Source organism: Aulostomus chinensis, chromosome 23 (assembly GCF_037954235.1).
Source record: "Aulostomus chinensis isolate RoL2024-O1b breed Wild chromosome 23, RoL_Achi_v1.0, whole genome shotgun sequence".
NCBI classification, from domain to species: domain Eukaryota; kingdom Metazoa; phylum Chordata; class Actinopteri; order Syngnathiformes; family Aulostomidae; genus Aulostomus; species Aulostomus chinensis.
Window position 1 is genome coordinate 15,292,234 of NC_141342.1, and position 26,951 is coordinate 15,319,184.

At 42.7% G+C, this 26,951-nt stretch overlaps 1 protein-coding gene across 3 annotated transcripts; it reads right to left on the minus strand.

The window, feature by feature from the left end:
- LOC147239744 (disks large homolog 5-like) lies at positions 1–26,472 on the minus strand. Of its 3 annotated transcripts, none has more exons than XM_086195509.1 (34): positions 25,746–26,472; positions 20,898–20,966; positions 20,085–20,238; positions 19,607–19,750; positions 18,256–18,439; positions 16,649–16,905; positions 15,956–16,268; positions 15,288–15,518; positions 14,195–14,379; positions 13,954–14,079; positions 13,593–13,725; positions 13,398–13,522; positions 13,139–13,314; positions 12,918–13,021; positions 12,531–12,623; positions 11,140–12,111; positions 10,702–10,825; positions 10,472–10,616; positions 9,532–9,653; positions 8,915–8,998; positions 8,668–8,827; positions 8,349–8,396; positions 7,729–7,891; positions 7,510–7,643; positions 7,032–7,190; positions 6,720–6,903; positions 6,360–6,508; positions 6,088–6,258; positions 5,813–6,009; positions 5,506–5,649; positions 5,118–5,245; positions 4,388–4,497; positions 1,993–2,102; positions 1–933 (listed from the first exon to the last, which is right to left on the minus strand). In XM_086195509.1, exons 1-34 carry the CDS (start codon positions 26,041–26,043, stop codon positions 830–832), a joined length of 6,000 nt encoding a protein of 1,999 aa, XP_086051635.1. In that variant the 5' UTR covers positions 26,044–26,472; the 3' UTR covers positions 1–829. The 3 variants fall into 3 exon arrangements, with proteins under 3 accessions (XP_086051635.1, XP_086051634.1, XP_086051636.1); XM_086195508.1 differs by having other exon boundaries at positions 20,085–20,253; XM_086195510.1 differs by lacking the exon at positions 8,349–8,396 and having other exon boundaries at positions 20,085–20,253.
- Positions 26,473–26,951: the final 479 nt, after the last annotated feature.

The following is a 26,951-nucleotide window of genomic DNA, read 5'->3' on the forward strand; positions in this document are numbered from 1 at the left end:
GTATCTGTACCCTTTTTAATAGTTTGTAGAAATATTGACCTTCATTTGGAGAACATCTGAACTTCTTTGTTTCTTTGTGACAGTGAAATGTTGACGTGATCTTTTTAAAACCTACGAGGTGCGTCTGTGTGGGTGTGTGTGTGTGTGTGTGTGAGAGAGACAGCCAACCGTGAACCAGATGTAAAAAGCATCCCTTCTTTCAGTTGGTTTATGTCGTTATTGGCAATATCAGTAGAACAAACAAATGCTGTAGTGTTACTAAATCCAAGAATGGATGAGAGTGATTAACAAATACATTTTTAAGCATGGCACAGTTTTACATATGAGGAATGAAATGATGTCAAAATGAGAAACAAAACTGATACAAAACAGAAGACTTAACGTGAAGGAAACAAATCGTCCCCGGTTTCTCCTCTATCTCTATAAATAAGAACATTAATTGGAAAATATAATCTTTTCTAAGACAACTAACAAAAAAAAAAGAAGTTTAAAACCCACATCTTTGATTAGATAAATTAAAAGGGCAGGAAATATATATTTATAAATATAGAGAAAGGATCTTCATTTAGAATAAAGTCTTCAGCTTGCATCAACTTCCTGCGGTGCAACAGAGGGATTAAAAAGGAGTGCTACTACGTATAAAAGGGAAAATAAAACATTCAAGTAAGCCTTGTATTAAATACTAGTGTAAACAGTTCTATCTGCAGTACAGTACATCACTATTGTTGTGCGGGTATTGCTATAGTAGGTTGTGTGTACCGATTCGCTGTGTTCCGTAATAAAGTAAGTGTAACAGCCTGTATAACATTAGTAGAGAAAGGTGGAATCTCTACGGCGTTCCATCTGGGATCCACAGGACTTTACTCTGCTCCTGCTCCACAATGGTCACAATCTGAGTGCAAATGTAGGAGACGCTGCCTCCCTGGACCACACCTGCAACACAGGTAGAGAGAGGGGTACCAACACTCTCACTTCATTGTTCTTAAAACTTCACGAAGGTTTCGGCCGCCACCTTCCGTTACCTTTTTTTTGGAGGAGACATCAGCGGTTACATTCACGCTCCAAGAAAGAAAGAAAAAAAGAAAAAGAAAAAAAAGAAGTCTTGCTAATAAATCGCCTCCTTTTATAGAGTCATTAATCAGCCGCACAGTCAGGTGTCTCAGACTGGCTGCTGCTCCAGATAACCAGACTACCTCTCTAGTGGGCTCCAAAATAAAAAGAACCTCTCTCCACCTCCATGATAAACACAGCTTCATTAGATTAGAAGGCAACTTCTTCCACCTCGGTTTCGCTTTATACATTTTATCTGTGTGGCATCATTTTCTCTTCGTGCCTCCACCCTTGAAATGGGCCGGGGGCTTTTTTTGGTTCAGTCCATCCTCTCCTTTCAGGTCGAATTGAGCACAAAAATGGGACTGGGACTGGGACTCGAGGATGAACTGAAAAGATTTTGGTGGTTAAAAGGTCAAGATCAACGTGACCTTGTGTGAACACGTTATCTCAGGAATGCCTCCAGGGAGTTTCCTCTTAATTTGGCACAAACGTGCACCGGGATGAGTCACTCTGACAGGCAGAACATTGTGAATGTATACAATGTGGTATTTGGAGTTTATGAATAAATATGTGACGATGCAACACAGCATGTAGAGACATCTCCCCTTCTAATTAGCCAAACTGATGTGTGTGTTACATACGACAGCCTTTGTTGTGTTTGCAGGAGTTTTAAGATGGACAGCAGCTGAGATTCCTGTCATTTCTGCAATCCCAGTACAATTACGATGTCTTATTTTTATTTGTGATGCTATCATTCTTGATATGCCGTCAATGATGACACATTCAGACTGATATCAGGCCTAAACCTTCAATGCCTCCTTCATCACTGACATGTTTTTATGTCTCCACGGGACTGAATTGAGGGACCAATTCAATACTCGTAGAATCTGGGGATTTTTGGCTGTTATTTGACCGCAGTTTCACACATTTTCCACCAACCTGTGAAGAAACGGCTGTATTCCTGCTCGATTTTCTGTGCCGTCTCAAATTGCTCCTTGGAATGTTTCTGAGAGAGTTTATCCCGCAGGTACAGAGGGTCCTTCTGCTCTCTGGGGAGACAAAATCAGCATCCATCAGGCTGCTGGCTCATACCAAAGCGCATGAAGCTCCCACCAGGGAAAAGCATATGTAGGAAGCTGTATGCCATTTTTAGAACCAGACTTTGAATTTACTCCTCAAATCATAAAAAGTTAGTGCTGCTCAGATGTTTCTATCGCTTCAATTAAAGCTTTTGGCGCCGTTTCTTCGCTTTATTTTCTGACATTTACAACAGTTTTAAATGTACTACCTGACCAGACTGGGATAATCCACATTTGCACAATAAATCATCCAGATCATATTCATTATTTCAGTCAACGTAGATCATCTCTCATGAACTTGTATGGTATCAGCCAGTCTGTCAAATTTAAAAACAACATTTTCTTTTTACCTATTTTACACGTGCAGTTTTGCACTGCCATTTTTTGTATTTAATTTATTTAAATAAAGCAATTTTTTTGTTTAATGTTGCGACAGATTAGACTTTTATTCGTTGGTGTTGCTCCTGTTTTATTGCCCATGATTATGTACGACAACTGCAAATTGTGTTTCCATGATATGACCATGTACTCTGCTGGGCAGCAACACTTTAGCTGAAAACATAAATACCCATTTAGTCAACTGAAGCTAAATGCTACATGCAATCAAACCGACAAGCAAAAATCCTGGGATCCACCAAACCTTTTTCCTCGTTGTAAATAAACCAAAGATTCTCCTTTAAAACGAATATTTTCTATGCGTGCAGAATGGAAAAGTCTTGTTTCCATCTTGCACCAACCCCAAACACACCCCTGCAGATGTTAGATGAGGTGTGTGTGATCTGTAAACACTTCCACCAGTCCAGGTCTGTAGAGTCCAAAGATTGATCATGTGATTGTTTTGTCCTCATCTGAAGCGAGTTCCTGACGTAACCCAGAATCCCACTCCCGTCCCTCCCTGGCACTCAGTGTTCATATTCAATATTCAACATATCGGTCTGCTGATGTCTCCCTCAGGACATAAAGCCATGAAAATGCCTGAGTGCCTGTAAATCACTGCAGCAGTCAGGCGGTAGGATGTGTGTTATGCGTGCATGGCAGTGGCAGGTGTGTGTGAGTGTGTGTGTGTGTGGGGGGGGGGGGGGCACACGCGCGTGTTTTAACCACCCACGCCACGAAGCAGAGCCACAGGCCCAGCAAGCTTTCCATGGACAGCTGGCACTCAGCTGATGAAAGGGGAGGCTTAGAAGGAATCAATCTCTGCCATGTTTGCCCGCTGCACCGTTTTGTAGATGTGTGGGAGTGAGGGTGTGCGTGTGTGGAGGTGGGGGGGGGTGGGGTGGGGGGGGGGGTGGGGCTGAGAACGCCCGTTTCCACCGGACCTGTGTGAGTCTGGGGGGGTTCAGAGGAGTTAATCTTCCTCATGTGATTACAAATGGAAAAGCTGAGGGATCTCTGAGTCCCCACAACCATCCTATCAAAGCCGTGGCAGGTGGTGGAGGAGAGCGCGGCAGACGAACTCGTGACCAACACTGATCAAATCAGGTTAATCAATTAGTTTTTCGTTGCATCTGCAGGACAAATGAGATGCTGAGAACCGAAAGCTGTGACATTTGTCTCGACAAAAAAAAAAAACAACGCATAAATTAAGAGACTCGTCCTGAATACAAGCAGCTTCTAAAATGATCAACTTTACTCAATTATCTGCTTCTGGGTGTGAAATTTGTGTTTTTCTTTATCATGACTTATTTTTGGACAAATTCATTTCATCTATTCTTTTTCTTATGTGTGTCTTCTTCTCCTTAATTATTATTGACTACTCCATAAAGGAGGTTTCGTTTTGCCACAGTGTTTGAAAGCAAAAAATAGACTCTTCTGTTGTAATTTGCTCTTCTAATTTGCCTTTAGTTTTTTTTAAGAAGGGGGGGGGGGGCATTTAAGGCACATTTATTTCACAGTGACATCTTTAATTATATATCAATTGCATTGTTAACTACAAAATTACAAAAGATTATTTAATAAGTTGAAGCAGGCACACTTGGATCACTAGTGTGCATTAATATTTACATTTTATTTTACTTTGAGTCTAAATTACAAGAAAATACAATTTTCTTAACACGAGTGGATATTTTTTTATATAACTAACAAGGACTCACTGATTTCCTCAGTGACTCCTTGAAGCACCTCGGCTTCAGGAGAAAATTGGGTAAACAGCAGCGCTTAAACACAAGACACACTTGACATGTCCTCTGGCAAGAAAGACATAAAAGCAAAAAGACAAAAAAAAAAAAAAAAAAACCTGACGTGGGATTACTCACTTTATCTGCTTGGCATTTTTGTAGCGAATGAATATGATAATTGGGTAGATGTGAACACTGTGAAGGCGTTCGATGGCGTGGGGGGCGATGTCAAGTAAACAGTGACAGTCCTATGAGAGAAAATGACAGCATAAGACAGCATGAGCAAACATAAATATGTGGCAAAATCTGGCAAACACAGTGCTTGGGTTCACATTCCTCAAAAGGTTTTTGCTACAGAGCTAAATATAAAATATCCACGTCTTCATGTATTCCATCTATCTAGGTCCAGAGTGCAGCATGGTTATGGGATGGATCCTCCTGACGGACCCGAGGCACAGGGTTCTATTTCTATGAAGGGTGATCTGCAGGTTGGACGAGCCTGTAATCTATCTCCATAGTCCACGCTAAGTGGCTGACTTAAGTGTGAAAGTGAAGAAGTTCGAATTCAGACTTGTTCTGGATGTCCGTGTTGCTCATCTTGTCCCTGCGGTGAAGTACAGTCACACACACCAAAGGAATCCAACCGCCTGATGTCTTCACTGCTTCACTGAGCAGGCTATGTTATACTTGGAACTATTTCTTACATAACTGGGAGGAAAAAGAATACCTGGGCATCTGGAAACTGTAGACCTTACATATCTATATATAAATAAATAAACAAACATTTTGTGCATTCAGTATTTATCGAAACGTAGGCACAGCTGGCAGTGTACACAGCTGACACTGGACACTGTGAAGTGAGCCGTACCTTTTCTGTGATCTCTTTGATTGACGCCACAGTTGTCACATCAAAATGGCCGCTACGGCGTTTGTAGTCAATAAAGACACAATCCTTTACTCCTCGCTCGATAGCCTGCTGAGATGCCTTCATGATCTCTGCAAGTAAAACACATGTAAATTTGGGAGGCAATAATTCAGATTAACCACATGATTAACTTCCTGTTAAATATATAAATACAAGGACAGTAACAGTAAATAGTGTTTCTGAATCAGACAGTCTGCCCTTTTATCATTACTTTCAGAGATGCAGAAAGTAAATATTGATCTAGGAAGTGGTTCTCCATTAAATGATACAAGTGGGACTGACACTTGCCAAATTCTTCATGAATGAAACGTGTAAGTTTATCGCCGCTCACCCGGCAGACAGCGGCAGAACTTGGTGGGCGCCTCATTCACCAACATGTCCTTACTGGCCTCCACTAAGGGGCCCAGGATCAGCACCGGTCTGGGTGACAAGCACTCCACCTTTTGAACTTGCTGGTACATCACACTCACTCCATCTGCACACAGGAAACACACAAATTAAGCTCTTTACAAAAATGGGGATGGACTGACATACAGCATCCTAAACACACCTTCATGACCCAGAAGGGTGAAGTTAATCTATTGGTCCTCATCATGATGTATTACTCTTTCAGCTGCCTTCAGTCAATGATGCCTCACCTTCTGTGATTGGTAAAGAATCTGTGCTTATGGCATCCTGAGCCAGTAAGTCCTTCCCATCCTTAGAGCCGCTGCGTTTGTGCTTCAGCCTCCGACGGAAGAAGGACCTCCGCGCGGCAGCAGAAAGAGTCTTGCTGGTGCCGTTGTCGTCTTTCATGTCAGCCATGCTGTGCCTCCTGTAGAACTCCTGGTCCATCCTTAGAGAGCATGTTCACATGGATTCAGGCTGCTCATATCCAAGCTCATCACTCTCATTGTGTTAAAGCTAGACTTACATGTATTTACTTGGAATCTGCCCTTTCCCCAGCTTCTGTGCGCTCTCGTCAAGTTGCCAGGCCATCCAGAAGCCAAAATTGCCGTTTGGTAGCGTATCTTCAACGTACAGGATGTCGTCCTTCTTAAAGCTGAGTTCCTGCTCTACGTCTGCCACTCGCTCATAAAGTGCTCTTACAAAGGATTAACAAGCAGTTATGATGGGGACTTTCACCCAAAACGGCACAACGAATAGAGAGACAATAATAACAGTAATAATAATTAGTGATGGTACCTTATAAAAAATCCATCCCCAGGGGCTTCTTTGATTGCGGCAAGTTCGTCCACACAGTTCTGTACCTTGAATGTGATGGTTTCAGCTGGCTTCAACATTTCCAAGTAAGCATCTTCTTTAGTTTTATTCTTCATGCCAATGCCGTTGTACTGTTGGGAAACATCAGTTACAGTACCAAAGGATGCTAAGCTAGGCTGCCAAGAAAGAACGACTCACCATTTTCAGTAACACCAAGTACAATGAACTCTAAAACATTATAAGGTGAACCCTGACTCTACTTTAACAACTTCTAGAAGATTAGATTCAATCTTAAACATTGTGCACACGATGCCCTCAGTGTCCACTTAACAATGCAGGTACCTCCAGGATCAGGTCTCCTGGCAGCAGGCCATCAGGACCTTTAGCGGGGCTTTCATCATCCAGACTCTCCACAAAGATTCCATACAGGTTTCCTCCACAGATCTGAACTCCCAGCTCCACCTGGACCCTCTTTAACCTCACCAGTCGCACCTCTGCAGTCCGACGCAGACTTGAACCAGGAAGCCTGGAGGAAAACCTCAGTCATGAGATTTCTTTCTCTTTCTACATTTTATATGCTCATGCAAAATGTTCACCAGCAACTAATCACCATGCAATATTTGAGAGAGAATATGACCTATGTTCCAGCCCTACCTGAAGGAGCTGTGAGGGCTGGTGGCAGGCGTGGTCTGTTTGGATGGTGGTGTCATGGTGCCCTCATCTTGTTCACTATCCGTGATGGAGTGATTATCTGGAGTGGTGGCGCCGCTGTCTTGGGGAGTCGGTTGGTTGCTGATGGATTCCATTCGTGAGCTGAGGAAAAACAAGAAGCAGTGATTTAAATGACTTAATATCAAAAATGGGCTTTGAGACATTACACACTGGATAGTCAGAGTGACAGAAACAGCTTTTGATAGTAATTTTGTCATTTCCACTTGCATAACCTATTCTAGTTCTCATTCTAGTACTTCAGTATGTTGATAGGTGGTTGCTGACTGCATTTAGCGTGACTATTCTATTCATTTTTTTATTTATACACAAATTCCTTTTGGTTGGCACTAAGGCGTCAGATTTCTTTGCCAAGATGGCTTACTTAGTGTGCAAGTTGTCAGTGTTTGACCGTCCTTCTTACCCTGAACGAGAGTGGTTGCCCAGCTGAAACATGTGAGGATTATACTGAGCCAGAATGGTGACAGTGTCACATTGCTGGCCAATCACCAACCGTGCCTGCTGCTCATTTGCATTTCGAAGGTTGATTCCATTAAACTGGAAACAGCAGTGACATATTAGAACCGGAGGGAAACAATAAAGACTGATAAGTTATTTAAAAGACGTGTGGTTGCTACCTTACCTCCAGGAGTTGGTCTCCGTACTCTAAATGAGCTTGATGTGCGATGCTACCTGCTGTCACTTTGGACACAAACACCCCGCCGTTCTCTCCGCTCACAATAGAGATCCCCAGTGGTTCTGCTCCCTTCTGTACCGTCACATTGCGTGGCTCCTCCAAGTAAGGCCTTCAGGGGGAAAGAAAGAGCATGTACAACTGTAATGTTCTGACATCTGTAGTAAATCATGATGTCTGCAAGATGCAACATGTGACCAAATAAACTATAATAAAAAATGAAATTCCCTGGGAGAGGCCGTTTCAATGGCTGCATTCATTTCAATCAATAATTCATTCAATCATCTGACGACATCTTTAAAACAAATATGTGTTGAAAGCATTGAAAAGTCTTGATAGCATATGGAGAATGTGTGGGGCAGCCAAGTGCTATTTAGAGCTCTCAAAGTCATGCAATCATACAAAATTCAACAGCATTCTGAATAAATAACAAGAGGAGAAATATGAGGAGTGAGTGGGGTCATGTGCATTGTCTCCAAGACTGTTCAACGTAAAAAATGTGCTAATATCTGCACAGTCCGTGCTACAGCAATGCACAGATAGAGGATATAATTGCTGCAAGGACACACCTCAAGCTTCTTAAAGAGAGGAGCTTGGGCTGAGCTGCCATTGGAAGTCTGACAGAGCAAAGAAAGAAAAGTGATCCCTCAGCCCAGGACAGAATGATTTCAGGTTATAATGACCAACATCAGAGAAGAAAGAAGAGGAGAAAATTATAAATGGCACATCACTGATCTAATGGTATTAATGGAGGCTCACAGGTTTGTTTACTGCTTTACAAGCACTTCATCACAATGGTACAGACAGAGGTACAGACAAATGGTTGAAAACATGTCATGTACTGCTGAATGATGGCAGTATAATGACCCGAAAGAGGGGCTGGCCTACCCATCCTTCCGCCTGTCACCAACTGGAGCAGGGCTGACTGATATCCTGAGCTGGGTGGAAATGGAGCTTGTTGATTGGCTGCTGGTAAAAGACGATGTTTCCAGGTTGACAGGGGACATCGGAGGTGTTGGGCTGCTACATTCAGAATGGGAGAGGGAGCCTGGAGTGGCAAAGAAGAAAGGTATGAATTCAGACACATGCAGAATTGTTTGCCATCAGTCCATATAGCTGTGACACTCATCAGTACCTCGGTCGGATCCAACAGCACATGGATAACGAATTGGGCGGATCTTAATACGCTCAGCCCGGTACAGCAAAGTACTTGGGGAGCCTAAAAAGCATCATAGAGATAATTTCTTAAAGAACCAGGTTACCCAAGCAAAAATTAAAAAAAAAAAACTTCTTTTAACATGCAAATACACAACTTCCCACACCCCCTTCCAATGATCTGCTTTGATTATTGATTACTGTGAAACAAATTCAGCCAATCAGAACAATCAGAACTTGCTACAAAACCCCCCCCAAAACACAAAAACTGTTCACAATGATGTCTGTAAACCATCCAGAAAATAAAGACCGAATTTTAAAAAAAGGACCACGCCAACTTTTTGAGAAATATTTGCCATCCTCCCTGCAGCCAGATAAGAAGACGGACAGGCAGGCCGCTAGTTAGCTTAGCACAATGAATGGTGGTGGGAAGTGTTAGCATTCTTTCTGGCTCCCTGTATGCACAGAAGAGAAAGGGGTATCCATCTTCTTGTCTGACCTTCTGTGAACGTACTTCCAAAAACTACAGACTTGGCTTGATTTTATGAACATGCTCCATAAGTTAAGATGTGATTCAAACTAGGGCTCTATATTTACCCAGTCTGGCGCTGGAAGGCAGGGAGTTGGTACTGTGTGGTGGTTGGCTGCAGCTAGTCTCCGTCAAGTCTCCAGTGTGCTTGTGGCTGAGGTCCAGGCTGAGGCGACCTTGATGCTGGGGGCTAAAAGTGGAAGAAAAAAAATCTCAGTATGTCCCCTGGCACTCAATTATTCAACACAGAGAAAGATATAATTTGCTTCATGCCATCTGCTTGTGAGATCTGGAGCAGGGTAAACAATGTTGGTCTGTCAAATAAATGCAGCATGAATGACCACATCGTGATATTTAGAAAATGTGATGAAACAGGGCTGCAATTACTGTGATTAACAGCAAAACAAATGGCTAAATCTGCAAAATTTTAAACAAATAAACAAAGAAGGCATAAGATCCGAGAGCCCAAGGCGATGTCCTCTAATAGCTTGTGAGATTTGACAGTCAAAAACAAATGATATTCCTTTAAATACTTGCAATAAACGGCAGAATCTCAAATAATAAATGTTAACCAATTGATTGCTCGCAAGAGAAGCTGTTCTAAATTGTTACCTGGAACTAAAGCTGTTTTAACGTGTGGCTCCACAATAGTTGTAAGTGATTGAGGGGGCAGTTAAAAATGGTGAGGGGCAGCAAAAGCAGCATGGTATCATCTTGCTGTGCCAATTTGTGCAGTTTTTCCATCCTATGTTTGAGAATTTCAGTGAGATTTTGACAAGACGCAAACAACTCCATACTTTGCATTACCCCTGAAGTTGAAGTTGGGGGTAGATTTAATGAATTTAATCTATTTAACCAGGCAATAGCCCCTGAAGGACTAACTGAAACAACTGTTTCACACAAATGCTCAGAAATGGAGCAAACATATTAAACTCAAAAGGATGTGCTGTCATGAACCTTTGTCTCTCCATTTCCCATAAGATTAAACAGAGTGGGTATTGTTAGCACCTTGCATGTGAATGTGTGTGGACACTTGAACTGGATGCTGGAGGGCAGTTGTTGGTCTGGACATCATGGCTCCATGCCGTGTAGTACGGGTTCCTCATCACCGCTGTCATGGCAGGACATGGAGCTAAGCTTCGCTGTGCCGGGTCTTGAGGAACGGGAAAGACTCACTTAATGTTCTTTGATACACGACTAAAGATGTAAAATCAAAATCCATCACAACAATGACTCACGAGGCGCAATGCTGTTGTAGCCAGGGGGTGCAAAGGGCATGCTGTACCGATTAGTTCGCATGGGAGAGAAGCGCAACAAGTCCATAGGTTCTGGGGAATGCTCGTCATTTGAGAAGCTCTGCATCTGCAAGAAGCAATCCAACACTGAATACGACTTCCATTGCAGCTAATAACTGTTTCAATCAAGTTAAAGAGTTAAAATCCAATCACGTGTTTCCAAAGGAGAAATCTTAAATCATCATAAATCACACTGTTGCTCAATGAATAGCAAAAGCGACAAATCGATTATCAAAATTGTTGATGAATCTTTGATGAGTCAGCCAGTTGCTTTTTTTTTTTTTAAACACACCATTAAAATAAGACCAACCAAGAATTTAAAGACTTTAAAAAAAAGTCTACGCAAGAACTTGCCAATGCAAAAGAAAATATCTGAGTTACCTGCATGGGAACAGGAATATGTAACGGAGTCACATTTCGCCGCAGTGCTGGTGCAGATTTGGGCCGGTATCGCCTTTTTTCACGCTCCTCCGTCCTGTGTCGAGTCCCCTCCTCCTCCACAGGTTGCTTTGAGCCAGTCTTGGAGTCTCCTGAAGGAGCATCAGTGTAATAGAGCTGATTTCCAGCCTCTCCCTCCACCTGTGGGCTAGCAGCTTGGTGAGTGCTGGTGGTTATGGTGGAGTCTGATGCCGAGCTCATCTGCTGGCAATGTTTGAACCTGAATGAGTCACTCCTGGCAGGAGGGGTTGGAGGTGTAGATTCAGATATTGAGTTCTGCGGTGAAGGTTTGGGGAGCTGGGACAGGGACATGTAGTCTAATTTTGGAGGTACATCAGGCCTCCTGAACGCATTCACGTCAAAGATGGATTTCCTTTGTTTGGATTTTTTGTAGATGGAGAGCTGTGCACCCTCCGGAGACGCTCCTACTATGACTTTGGGCCATGTTCCTCCTCCCGGTTTCACTGGTGAGCAAAGCCCATGGTCCACAGACGTCTGTGGAGAGCTGCATTCAGAGAGCACAGGGGTGTAGGTGAAGGGGCGATGGTGGAACTCCTGCCTCCTGTAGCAGAACTCAGGGTGAGACTCAGAGGGACTGTGGGGGGTTGAAGCGGTTCCTTGGCAAGACAGTGAGCGGGAGTGTTGAGAGCTGCTGGAAAAGGGCTTGTGGTGGCAACGATTGCTGCTGCTGCTGCTGTCTGCGGAGTCACTGGCATCCTTACACACTTCCTCAGCTCTGCCGCTCAAGTCACAGCTGCAAATGTCTGTTTGTGTGGAGCAATTGTGCTTGGAGCAGATGTGCTTGGAGTTCCTGCAGTTTCTGGAGTGAATCTCGCAGGGCTGGAGGCGAGAGATCTTCTCAGAGTCTCTCAAACTTTCAAATAAACTTTGGCCTGAGCAGCTCTGTGGGAGGAACTGTTGACAAGCAGTGGAGATTAAACACTTTTTTCTTGAACCAAGATGCAACTGGTCTAAACAAGACCTTTGCAAACAACGTGCCTGTTGCTCTCTGTAGGAAGAAATGTCTGACACTGTGAATAGAAGTTTTCTTTATATGCAAGTTTGCAGTTTTGGAGGGCTGAGAAATGATGATGAACACTAGCTCAAAGATCAGAAAAATTAGCCCTATGAGTGATGTTGGAATTTCTATCGTCAAAGAGATGGTTGAATTTAATTATAATCAGCCACAGTATGGTGTGTGTGTGTGTGTGTGTGTGTTGTTTTTTTAGCAATACTACCTGTTAAGTACAATACAATGGCTTTAAAATCCATGCTGATTTTGAATAATTGGTATTTTATGGGGGGGGGGGTGTTTGAAGGTCTACAGAGCTCACCTTCATGAGGGAGATGCAGAGTGAATCACGGCAGTTCCTCAGTAAAGCTTCACATTCAGAGAGCGACTTGTTATCAAGTGTGACTCCATTAATCTGCAGAGGACAAAAAAAAAACAAGAAAAAAAAAGTTTATTCGTATCCAAGTATAAAATTGAGCAACCAAAGGCATGGCTATTAATGAAAATGGTGGTGACGCACAAAAGTATTCAAATCTTTTGGAAAATTTACATAGTCTTTAGTGTAAAAGTTCAATCTGAAAGTAGCCTTCCAAAAATCAGTGACATACTTTGCTGTTGACCTCTAGTGCCCTCTTCTGCAGTCACAAAGCCTTAAATGTGCATTGTTACTTTCCAAGTAACCTAAATAAGATCACGCCAGCATACTTACAGCTAACAGTCTGTCACCAACAGTGAGAGCACTGTCGCTGGCTGCTGGACTGCCTGGAGACAACGTGGCAACAAACACTCCACTTTCCAAGCTGATGCCAGACTCTGAGAGGGGAGACAAAAAAAAACATTTTCTTAGGATATCTTTAAACTTTAATTTGTCATCTTGCAACCAAATGTCATGTCTGAAGCAATGCATTGTGGTTGTGGATGTAGGCTAACCTTTGTGCCCAGCAAGGTTAATCTGGATTGGAGTGATGACGCGTCCTCCAAGTGATTTCCTTCTACGAACCACCATATTGATCACTCCCTCTCCACTCAGCACCGCTTTAATCACTTGCTTTCTGTCCTTATTGGTCAGGTCTACATTATTTATTTTCAATAACCAATCATTCACCCTGCACACAAAGAAGAGTGTGTGAGGCATCTGACAGAAACTCTCTGTCGGACTGCTGATGCTGTGAAGATGTCCGACGTTTACCTCAATCTTCCTTCTGCTATACTTCCTTTGTCAACCTTACTGACAAAAATGCCAGAATCTCCCGGTAAATATGGATCATTTACCCCCTCAGCAATGTCAAACCCAAGTGCTTTCAAATCCATGTCCTGAAATATGACAAAACACGATTAATCGAACAATTTTATTTCACAGTAAAATAAAGATAGTGGTTCTTACTCTGTGCTTCTCAAATTCAACTACTTCCGTTGCCCATTCAACTGAATCCATGTCAATAGCTGAGTCGTGCGAACTGTGAGCCATGAGCTGACGAAACCTTGCTTCCTTTTCTAATTGGTCCTCCATCTTTTCTCTGCAGGAAACATGAAAGGTAAAAGGGAATATTGAATGTTTCACAGCCAGTGGCAAATTTTCTCCACTGGGTGGCACAAAAGTTTCAGTGAAAAATCCACAAACATGCATTCTGGAGCATTGAGATGCTTTATATGAATTAAGTTTTAGGCCCAGAAAAAGTGCAAAAAAAAAAGAGAAAAAAAAAGGCATGAGCCAAGAAGAAAACATGTCTGGAGGAATGCCTCACTTCAGTTCTTTGAGCTCTCGAACAGCATCGTTCTTCTGCTTCCTCGTGTCATCCAGATTCCTCAGAGCATCTGCCAGATCACTCACAGCTCTGTCCCTCTCTCGCCTCAGGTTGTCGCATAGCGTGCTGACAGATGTGCACATTTAACAAGGCATCACAAAATGTAAACAAACCTATTTTTGTCTGCAGGATTCACTGAATAGACAAGCCATCTGACTGAGCTTTGCCAGGGGGTCCTCACCGTATACTTTCTCTCTCTGCTACTATCTTGTCCCTCTCCTGAAAGGCCCAGTCTCGTCGACACTTGGCTACCTCGGCCTCCTGCAGGGCCTCCTTCAGCTCCTGAGAAATGGCCTCATACTGCTTCCTTAGCATCTCGATCTCTTTGTTGGCTCGTTCCATGTCCAGAGTGGCAGTATCTTGTTTCTGGAGGAAATTTTAAGGGATAAGAATCAATTGACTGCGTAGAAATGATGCAGGCAGCTAGACAGAGGATGGGATGTGTACAAGGCAACCTCATTCCAAGCTCCCCATATTTGACTGTCTACCAACACATATTGTAGTCTAATAATATGTTCTCTAGTCAGAAAACATGGAACAGTTGATAATCTTGTTAAACAGAACTTCTGTTACATCTCTTTTTCTGAACTTCAAATAGAAGCGCATCCATGTGTGATGCATCTCCCTCCTTTAACGTACTATTTGGTTCTAAAATGATTTACAAAACATTTACAGAGTGCAAGAAAAAGCTCTACTTAACGGATTTCGCAATTACATTTTCATCATGTTTCACCCACATTAAATTGATTGCTATAAACTAAAAAAGCAGCAGGGTGTAAAATGTAATTCAACATTGGATTGGATTGAAGTGGGCTAGTATAATTAAAATAAATCTCTGGTGTGTCTGTAGAACACACACTCTTTGTCTCTCTTGCTCTAAATAATAGATAATAGTACAGCAGGGAGACTTTATAGAGAGCATTAATTAAGCCCACAGCTACATTAACTCCATTTACCGTACTGTTGGTGTTTGCACTGCTTTAGAAATGGATAATTAAGCCAGTTTTTCTGTTTCAAGGTTACGCCTGGTAATTTCCTAAATGCAGGCGTATCGGCGCAATTCATTTGCATTGACACACAATGTGACAGTTCACACAGGTTTTTCTAATTTTTTTTTTTTTTTTTAAATCAATAAAAATATCAATATACAGAAAACAGCCAGCTGGTGAACAAAAACATTTACTAACACAATGAGATGGGATGAAGGGATTATTGTCAGAGGAATAAATCAATCCCTCCATTTGTAATAGTAAAGCTCCTGTCTGTCTGGCTACCTGTCTGGCCTGGTAATACTCTCGCAGCAGCTGGTCTCTCTGGATGATGGCCTCCGTCCTTTCTTTGCGGGCCACGTCCCTCTCCTCGCGCACGGTCTCGATGTCCTTGCAGGCCTGGCTCAGCTCCTTCTGTGCCTCGGCCTTGTCCTTCACCTCGTGACAGTATTTCTCCAGCAGCTCGTTCTTTTCACAGATGGCCCGGTCCCTGTCCATGAGCGCTGAGGACAGCTCCTTTATTACCAGTGGGGGGTTAAAGGACACAAGTGGATCAATACAATTAACTTTCTTTGAGCTGCAACTCCGGAAATTCCCCACTACAATGTAATTTTTTCAACTTATTATTTCCAGTTTGATTATGTTGCAACAGGAAAAAATTGCGTCCTTTTATGTTTGACAGGACAGTAGCCTTTTAACACAACTTATAATACACAATTACTTTTGTAAAACCTTAAAAAGATCTGGCTGTTGCCAGAAGTGAACAATTACAGCTGCTTTAACCAGTCTAATAAAAAAATAGACTTTTAACACAGATTTTATGCAGTAAATCTAAGTATGTATGTCAAGGATGAAAAGTGTCCAGACGTGATAATGACTTCTCCTCCAGTTCTAAGCTTTAACCAAATTAATTCCTAGTACTGGACCAAATGAGCACTTGTTTCAACTCCTACCTGTCGGAGAGCCTCCAGCTCCTCGTTAGCCACCCGTCTCTCTGAGGAGGTGTTCTTTAGCTTGGCCTCTGCCACCTCCAGCCCAGTCTGAAGCCTCTCCACCTCTTTGATCACCTGGTCCCGCTCACTCATGATCAGACGGTACTCGCTGATCACTGAGTCACGCTCCTCCTTGTATTTCTCAGAGTCCTTCGTTGCTTTGAGCTGCTGGGTTTTGAATCGGGTCGCCTCCGACTGCAGCCGATCAACATCTCGCTGCAGCTCTTTATTCTGGGCCGAGGCCTTGGACAGTTCCTGCTGTGTGTTGTCAAACCTGTGCCAAACACAGAAATTAAAAAGGTTTTATTGCTCTCTTAAAAAAAAAAAACACACACACACACACACACACAACTGTTCAACCTTTGTAAATTTACATTTTCTGTATAAAAACAAAACATAACATAACCCCACTTCTGTCTCAGCATCATAAAGGAAAAGTCCAAATGGCAAGAGCTGCTTGCTGCCCATCTGCAAATCTTACTTGCCTTGGATTAAGGATGCTTAAAGCACTTTGACGTGTGCAGATTTAACTTTAAAAGCAGCATTTGTGGTAAACATTGCTGTCAACTCTTCACTTGTTTTTAATGCTAGAGTTGTTGAGCATGCGCAGCCTCTTGTGCTACTGGTTTATGAATCAGATGCTTCCATCCTCACCTTCTTATAGATGAAGAGAACTGCTGCTGGTAGTGGATGGCAGCGTCCCTCTGCTTCAGCAGCATGTCCAGCTGTTTCTGTAGGCGATGGTTCTCCTCCTCGGCGTGGTCCAGACGGCTCAGGTCTGCGTTGTGACTGGCTGTCTTCTCGTTGTAGAGCTTCCTCAGGGCCTCGTATTCATTCTTCAGGGCCTCTAATTTGTCCACAGCTGTGTCGTATAGCTTGTTGAGGGCGTCAGACGACCCCTCTCTCATCACCTAGAATGAAATCATTCAGGTGTTACAAGTAGTCAGGTCAAGTAATCTATTTGTGATGCATTTAAACAAGGAGAATATATATACAGAACTTGAGTCCGTTTAGAGGTGCCAACATTTCTGTTTTAGGCTACAGGGTCAACACACTTCATACCTCTTGGTTTGTTTGCTCGTTACGCAAACAAATGTAGCTTCAATTAACAGGTAAAGGTTTACTGTTAGACCCACCTAACTGGTCTGGACCTAAATTTTGAGTTTTGTATATTTTTGTGTTGAAGACTAATTTAAAATTGGATTTAATCAATTTCATATATCATAAGACTCCCTGATGGCATGTTTTGTTGATATATTTAAAGTTAATGACTCAAATAATATCCTATTCACAGAAGTAACCAAATCCTTGGCATGACTCTTGCAAATGATCTGATGCTTGACCGAGTTCGCCTGTGCCTACCTGAATTCACTGGACATACTTAAAAAGGTCACATTCAAGATGGTTGTCACTGCTGCCCTTGGTGCTTTTCCCGAGTACTGAGTAAAATGTCTAAATACTTCTGCAATTGGGATACTTGTTACATTTCTGAGAAACTTTATAAAAAAAAATAGCTTTTGGATGATTTTCGCTTCTTTTTTTTTTTTTTTTAAACTTCCTTCAGACATTTAGTCCGACTGTCCTTAAGTGAGACAGCTAAACCCTGCTCCACGACTGTTATGTTGGAGTTGGCTCTGTATAAATCAAATAAGTTCCACTACTGTTATGTTGGAGTTGGCTCTGTATAAATCAAATAAGTTAGAGTTACAACAACACGCAACACGAGAGCCAATGAGAGCACACGAGGTTCATGTGAGGGCATCCACTAGCGTCACATTTAATACCAGCTTTGTATTGATCATCCTTCGCTGACTGGACTGAAGTACTGAACCTAATGGTTACAGGAGCGTTGCAGACGAGAGGCACGTATACTTCCACTCTTATCAGTGGCATTCTTCATGGCTATGTACAGTATATTTAATGATGCGACTTTCTGACTGTCATGAGGCTGAAAATATGTCAGACAGAGCAAAAGTAGAGGACACAGGTTATTTGTCTAATTCCAAATCGCTCTTTGATTGATGGAGACAAAGAAAGGACTAAAACTGTCTGACCCCATTTCTTTGTCAATGTCATCTTCTTGGAAGTAATAAATTGAGAGAAAAAACTAAGTTGATTTCTCCCTCAAATGTCAAGATCCAAATGACTGCACGTCAAGGGCATCCAGAGATGGAAATGAGTGCAAGCAATACGCCTCTTTGTATTTTTGGAGCTCATTGGTATTCATATTTGCTGATGTCTAGATATAAATGTAAATCTACCTGCTGGTGCAGCATCCTCATGTCAGCCACTTCTCTCTGGTCATCCTCATGCAGCCTCCTTAGCTCCTCGCAGGCCTGCTTCAGGTGGTTGTGCTCCCTGACCAGCTGGATGTTGTCTTGTCGAATCACCTCCAGGTCTTCTTTCAGCTGGGTGTGCTCGCTTGCCAGGCGATTGTGCAGCGTACTGAGGAGATGACGCAAACTTAATTTGACTGTACAAACATACAATTTGCATTAAGTTTATTTCATGTGAATCATCACCGTGTCACATGCATAACACATTGTCTGTTTTGTTCCACTCATCAGCTCAGAGACTAGATGTAGGGTAACCAGTTGTTAGGTTCTTTGGAGGAATCTACTTCAATGGTAATTTTTTAACACTCAATTGCACCATTTGCATTCAGCGCTCCTCTTTACAAACAATAAAGATGCTATTTAGTTTAATGCTTTTAACTGTGAAAACATCCTGCTACATTATACTGCTCAACTGGAACAAGAGCAAAAATGAATCAGACAGAGGACCAACAAAACCATAATTATTAAGTGCTACCTACCAGCTAAGTGACTTACAAATAAATCAGTCTGGAATAAATGTGTTTAAAATGGCTTCCCCGTGACCAAGGCTGGGGTGTTTAGTGTGAATGGAAAAGTGCAGAGGCAGGCAGGACAGTAATGAATAAAAAAACTTTTTCTGATGTGTAAACAGGGCCCAGACGGAGAGGCTTAAACATGGCAATAATCCTTCATCTGCCTGTTTGCATTGGGGCCAGATGTTGGTTCCCTACATTCAGGAGACAGTATGGCATCACAGAATCACACAAATGGACCACGTCAACTCAACAGCTTATTTCACGGGACAACAAATGCTCCGTTTGTCGCGTTATCCTCATGGCACAGATGCCATGCCATGCACACACACATGATAATTACAGAGCATGCTTTGGCATGAACTCTACAAGAAGGGCATTACTTAAAGAGTAGTAATTCAGCCTCTGGTCTCAATTTTTAGGTTTGAAAATACAACTCGGGATTTACTGTAAGCTGTTAAGACAATAAAAAGAAAAAACAACCTTTTTCTTTCAACATCCACAAAGATGAAATTAAACTGATGAAGGTCTGCGAGGATTTTTTTTTTCCTCCAAGGCTTAACTCATCAGCTTTTGGCCTGGAATAAAGGGTTCATCCTTATTACTCAAACCAAAATAAAATCTGTTCTATGCAATCTGCTTTGAATGTGTCAGAATAGGAACTGAAAACTCTCTTAAACCCTACGGGCTGAGTGAGGATGCATACGGCACAAACCCACCGCCTATTCAAAAATTTACAAAGACCCTGTAAGTTTTGTACTCACTGATAGAAGTCTGCTTTCTTCACAGCCTCCTCGCACCTCTTCAGGGTGGTGCTGTGCTGGTTCTGCAGGGATTGCAGGTCTGCCATTGCCTTCATGCACTGCAGCTTCAGACGCTCGTAGTCATGACCTGCTTTTGAGTTTGGTCTATTTTGCAGCAGGGATGAAAAGAGACAAAACTGTGAGGCACTCAGGTTTAACATGCCACATGGGAGGATGGCAGAAGCAGAGGCGAGATAAACATCATACTAACTTATGAGAACACCAGGGTGGAGAGAGGCATCATTAATGTTTCATTCTTAACCCTTGTTTTACAGAGTTCTGCAATTCCAAAACAAATCTGCATCAAGCAAGACCTTTGCTCTATTGTTTTTTGATCGTTTGAAAGCCGAACAAGGCAAAACGGCTGTATACATGCGGCACATATCTCTAGTGTTTATTTAGAAAACAGGCCTTTAAGTGCATGAGAGCAGAGCAGTACCTGCAGTCATCAAAGGTGGTTCCAGGTGAGGAGAGAGCCAGACGTTTGCGTAGTTCATCCCTCTCTCGGGTCACATGACGAAGCTGGAACAGGACAGTCTCCATCTTCTCCTGCACCTGGTGGCTATCCATGTGGGCGGGTGGAGGGGAGGAGGCTTGAGCGGGCGTACCTGTGCAGGTTAGCCTGTCACTTGTAGCATGTACAGTTCCTAGATCACAAATTTTGGCGGGAATAAAATCCAGACTGTGCGCTTCATTAAATGCTGTGGCCTGCGTTCTTTTTCCTTTTCTTTAAACTGAGAAGACTGACCTTGCATGATGAAGATATTAAATCAAAGTTCAAGCCTTGTCCATGCTAACCATTATCTTACTTTATGATTAGTAATCATTAAATGCAACTCTGAACTGCAGCCAAATTCAGTTTAATCTTCAACATCTGCATTAACCAGCCAAATTTCTTGAACTGAAGCTCAATACTTGAACAACCACACACAAATCCATCTCACTGACAACGACTACAAGCTCTGTTTCCAGACCAGTCAGTGCTCTCCTCTCTCTCTTGCTCACAGAGTGACTAATGAAACAGGTCTGTATTTATCAGCGTCCACGGAGCTAGAGCCATTTCTAAATGCTTTCCACATCTGTGTAAGCACTTTCAGAGTCCAAATAGGGAGCGACCACTGACTATTATTTATTAAACACTGCTTGGTTCCATTGAACGGTTATTGTTTGTTTTGTTCTTTCCCCCCAGGAAGAAAAATGCCTTATTTGATATTAGGCTACCTTAAAATATCACCATGAGCGCCATACTCACCTAAGCTGCTGAGAGAGCTGCTGCTTTCCGAATCCGACGGCATGGTGGACAGGACGCTGTAAGTGGACCCTGTGAGGCAAACGAGACCTTAAAGTCAGCACATCTCTGCATTATAATCAGATGATAATCTTCAGCATTGTATAGTAGATCAAGGCTGAGCGTCTTGGGTTACATTCAGGGGCCTTTACTAAAAAAAAAAAGGCCCGCTGGAGGCACAATAAGGAGGGACTTTCCCCAACTTTGGATGATGGGTCTGTGACAGCAGAGTGTTGCTAATTATCAGTTGGGCAGGGAGCTTGAATACTGACTACCCAGGGCCCCAAAGAGGCTGCAGCCTATAAGCTTCTCCTTTTATCTCCTCTGACAACATCAAACAGCCCCCCCCCTGTGAAAGCCCCTTCTTTTATAGCCCACAGTGATTCATAATTAACAGTACAGAAGGGAACCGTGAGTACAACACTGTAAGCATCACAGAGATGATCATGTTATTTAGTTACATGAAAGTTACTCTTCAAGAAAACCTTAAAAGCCAAGTTTGCACAAGTCGTCGTCATCTTACATCAGTAACCTTCGTGGTTTTAAACGCGACATGACGGGGTGGCGATTTTACATGACGAGGAGGAGTTTTGCCACAAAAACGCGAGCAATAAGTAACACAAAACAAAACCACAGGGAGGGATTTTTGTTCCAAAAATAATAACAGAAAAAGTTCAAATAAACATGTGATCCGAGCTGTTTCTGCACAGATTTAAGAAAAAGAAAACATGGGAAAGAATGACCAGGATGTTCTTGAGTGTTGGCAATTTCTAACCGAATGCGTCTTCACCTATTGTCAGGGACAAGCCCTGCTGGAGGTTTCTCCTCATGCTAAGTCTTGTTATCATTGGCTCTTGTGGCTGAAGTTTGTCAGATATCTCAAATTCAATGTGAGACTAAACTGAAGTCTGAAGAACAGACTAAAGCGGGGGGGGGGGAGAGACGAAAAGTCTGCCATTTTTTAAAAGGCCATTTTCAGAATTTTTTTCCCTCTTCTCTACTATTGTTCGGTGGGTGTAACTAATTCTATGTTTAAATTTGATCCTAACATTTTTTTTTTTTTAAACGGTCAGAAGTTGTTCAAATGATGCTGGAGATGTTAAACAATCAAAAACATCCAGCCGTGCATGTTCAGGCAAAGCTCTAATCTGAGCACATATGCTCTGGTAAAAATCAGCAACTTCCACTTGATTCCACTTCCACTCTAGCGCTCGACTCGGTGCAGAAGCTTGACAAACAATTCTATTTACCCACGTCCCAGTACCCTAAATCAATCCTTGGCTGGCTGAGTTCCCACTAGCTAGAGGAGACTATGAGTTTGATTAAGACTGGAAGGAATCCAGTGAACATGGCTCACCGCTCTCTTTCCCAGCAAAGAACTGAAAGAAAGGGGGGGGGAAAAAAAGACTGATGTGTCTCAGGCGTCGCGGCATCCCATGGATCAAGCTCTCTTTGTTCTTGTTCTTGCTTAAGTTTCCCATGACTCTGTCTGAGCAGAGAGTGTCTCAATGGTACGGTTCACCGTGTCATAGCTGGCTCACTTTTCCGCTCTGTAGCGGTTATGTGTCCTGGACCTCGCTGTGCTCTGACCTTCACCAATCAACTATCTCATTTAGTTTAATGGCTTTACTGTAGTCACAGCATAATACTTAAATGTGATCTACTTTTGAAAGAGCAAAATTTAAAAAAAAGGGGTGTACATAGGAGTTAAGTTTGTTGGGGGCAAAATTTCAACAATAGGCTGAAAATACAAGCACCAGCACAAACGGCTGCTACAACCTGAAACAAGTTTCTAAACCGGCTCCTGGGTCTGGCAACTGTATTTGGGACTCTGAAGCAGTAATCAATACTCTGGCCTTCTGATGAAAATGGACATGTGGATTAACATAGATGTTCATGATTTGAACATGTGCACTCCTCACCCATTGCGTAAACCGCTTGAAGAAACGACCAAGGACGAGAAATAGAATGGCATCCTAAGTGTTTGGTTTCTTAGCATTAACAAGGATAGAACCGAGGCTTCAGCCAATCTTGTACTTGACTCAGTCTGCAGCCTCTCCAGATTTTAACATAGTTAAGAGAGAACAGGCATGCAGGAACCCCAGTCCACTAGGTGGCCGGAACACACCGGTACACAGGCTTGGCAAGTGCAGCTACACTGTCAACCAGTAGAGAAAGAAGAGTGAAACTGCAACACCACCTGCAACGAGCCAGACACTTTGTGTTTTTGTTTCTCACGAGACATGAAAACTTTTCTAATTAGCTAGAAAAGGTCACAATGACAATAGCCTTTTAAACTGGTTTCCAAACTTTAAACCGGTTTAAGTCTGCAAACTGAACTTGTAAACGGAAAGGGGTCACACGACAGACCTCACACCTTCAGATGCGTCACACTTTCGCGTCTAATACTCCTGCTTCCAATACTCCTGCTTCCAGACACTGGTAAATTTTCAGTCTTTTTTTTTTCCCCCTAGCGGTTAAAGTAACTGATACCTCAGCTGCCTCAATATATCTGCAGCTAGCTGTAGCTGTTGGGTTTACAGTAACGCCACGGTACCGTTTCCTGTCACTGCAAGATTGACAACTAACTACAAGGTGAGAAACTGTTTATGGAACTGTAGTACCGCAATATGGTTGCCATCTACATTTGGTGGCCACGGTGGGACATTTTGAGGCCACTGACCATGAGTGAATCCTGATTATGTGGATTATTTTGTTGCACCTGATCATTCTAACCCATACAATGGATTCGCTCCAATTTTTTCCCTTTTAATGCAGACAATAATAAGAAATGAACAAAGCAGCGACGTCCCATTGTTTTCTCACCTACAAGCAGACACCCGGTTTTATTTTGCAGGGACACGTAACAAACACGTCAGCGACGATACACACCCTTATGCTGTGCTGCTGTCGTGTTATTGTTGTTTGACAGACGTTGAGAGCAACCTGTACACGAACAGTCCGTGCTGTCTCGCCCAGTAGTCAGTAGTGTTGAAATATAGTCAGATTTTTCTTTTATTAAAAAAAACTGACATCCTAAAGTGCTGAATATATAATTCATCATAATCAAACTTTTGCAGCTTACTAACAATTTGAAAGAGCTACAATTATCTTTCCATAACCTTTCCAAACACTATTTTTAGTCCCCAGATGATGCACCTCCCATCTTTGGTATTTTAGGTGATTTAAGGCGAGTAGATAATGCTGCTGACAGTGCACACTGTTTAATAACTTACAACCTACTGTTGCTTACTTGGGAAAGGCCCTTCTCTAGGGTGTGCAGTGGAGGAACCAGTCTACCCAGTAGCAAACAGCTCAGCCCATCTGTGCGCTGTGTGACTACCAACCCAGGGAGCTGCAGTCTGCATCAGGCTGCTGAAACCATCCCAGTGCATGTTTATGTAAAAGCTTCTTCAGCAGCAGAAAGCATATCAGTGCTGAGTTTTAGACTCGGTGCATGATTGTTAAATGCAGCGCAAAATCTGAAAAAAAGCTTGGACTCACACTGCAGCTTCAGTTCTCCTATAAATACAGAGAACAGAATAAATGCATAATAAAAGACCCTTGCAATCAGCTCACTGTCACGATAGCAGGCAAAGTAACTAGAAATGCGCTTTTCCCTTTTTGAAACGTGCAAATAGCATGTTACAGCTACTGCTATTAAATCAATACTTTTTTTTTTGGAATAACTCTTAACTTGCAATCCTCTCTGACAGCCGGACTAGTGAGATACCCTGCTCCCCTCGATGTGTGCAGTAGGGAGCTGAGACCCACAGGGGCCGACAGAGTGCTAGTTAGCTTGGCGTAACGAATGGAAGTGGATGGGAAGTGTTAGCATACTTCTGTCTCGCCCGCTTAGCCAGAACGTTGGGTTGTTCTTCCCCGGATGGAAATAAGGATGACAAACTGAGTAGCATGAAAACAAAACAACAACAACAACGGAACAGTTAAAGTATTAAAAGTAGTCACTTAAGAATCACAAAATGTTTTTAGAAGTGATTTTGACACTGGATGCATAGAAATACATTAGGCTGCTTTTATTTGAGGTTTGGGTTCATGTGAAAACTCAAGGTTGGAGCAAACAAGACTGAATTTATGTTGTGTCAGAGACAATTATGCATTGTATAATTTTTCATGTGAGCGTAGTGCAGTCAACAAAGGGATGGAAGAACATCAGAGCAGATTCATGTTGCACAACAATAACTAAAATAAAGAGGAATCCACTCAGTTGTCCCAAACATCTCTCTTAAGTCAGTCAATCCTCTGTGTGGATTTACAGATATTTAATTCTGCCATTTGACACTGACAGTGGGTTATTGATTTACACACACACACACACACACACACACACACACACACACACACACACACACACACACACACACACACCCCAGGGCAGCCCTGTCTATCACTACACTGATTGTATTACTCTTTTTTTGGGGTCCATTAAATACTTTCACAAAAGGCTTGCAGGCTGTGCTTTTAGTGACATGGCAAAGGAAACAAGCACAGTAGTGTGAGTGTAAATAACTATCAGGTCACATGATTGTGCCCCCTCTCCCCCCCCCCCCCCTCCTCCCCTCTCTCTCTCATTATACTTGCCCAAAGGAGAAATCATGCCCGTCATCAAGGTGTCATATGGTCAATAACATCCCTAATGTTGGTTGGATCATGAGCAGAGCAGGATCGAACAGGCTGGATCAGAATCGAAGTACTATTACATCACTACAATGCACCACAGCTGCTTTGACATTTTACCCTTCTCCATTTGCACATTTAATTCTTATACACAGGCGGTAACTAAGTTCTTACCGGTTGTGTGATCCAGTGGTCCAGTGTCATTCATCAACACGGTGTGCAGGTGAGGGTGCGTCTTCTCCAAAGCTGTGCAAAACTCTGCGAAATGGTCTCGCTCCTTACTGATCAGTATCTTCAGGAGAAGGTCCACTTTCTCCGAGTTGGAGGAGCAGCTGTGTCCCAGCTCGTAGCGTTCAGCCTGGCTGAGGGTCCCGCAGTGAGCTAACACATCCACAACTTGGTCTACTTCTGTTAGCGACTCCACCAAGTTCTGGTAGCACTTCTCCAGCAACTCTTTATTCTTGGGCTCCATCTCTTCCTCCTCTTTGCGAAACCTCTTCAGCTAAACGAAACCGAGCGAGTCCAGCTTCTTATTTTTTTACTGGACGCCAACTTCTCGTCGGACTATTTTCGTATGTCGACGGAACTGTCCTGTTCAGCCCAGTTGGGACGGATTTCTACTGAAGGATACACAAGAAGTAGCCATGTTTGTTGCCCAAGGCTGTTGACTGCGCTAAGATGACAACACATTTTCCCAGCCACCGCCGCCGCCGCCGCTCCGTCCTTCCCTGAAAAAAAAAAAAAAAAAAGACGTCGCTGTCCCTTTAAGCTCCGGTCTCTTTTCGATACGAAAACATGTTCGTCTTTTAATCAACTTCTTCCGACGTGTTGAAAAGTGTAAAAACTCGTCACAAGCGCTCTCTGTGTGACTCTTAACTCCGCCATGTTTCACCGTCCAGGCAGCTGCATCCCTGGGCCAGCCGCCTGCGTGAAATGAACATTTAAGGTAAAAGTAGGCGGGGCTTTGTTCTTAGACGCACCTGGCTTCCCGCCGCCATTATTAGCGTTATGAATTATGATATTACATAATACAGCGTTTCCGGAATAAGATTTATGCTCACGGGTTTTAAAGATTTTTAACCTTTCTTTTTTGTTCGTTGAATATTTTGTCCGTAATAAATGATGCATTCAAACAGCATGGGAAAACATAGTAGTTACAAGTGTTTTAGAGGTACTGACGAACACAGAGGTGTAGCAATCTTTTCAGCTCAGGACCAGTGCTGCATCACTTAGTAACTCTACTGCTTTTCAAGTCAAGTACTGAATTATAAAGGGCTCATAACTGTGTTTATTATCCCTCGTCACCTGACTTGGTTTTCTGACGTTTAAATACCTCTTAGACAAAGTATGATGAGTGTTTGTTCTCAAAATCAATACAAA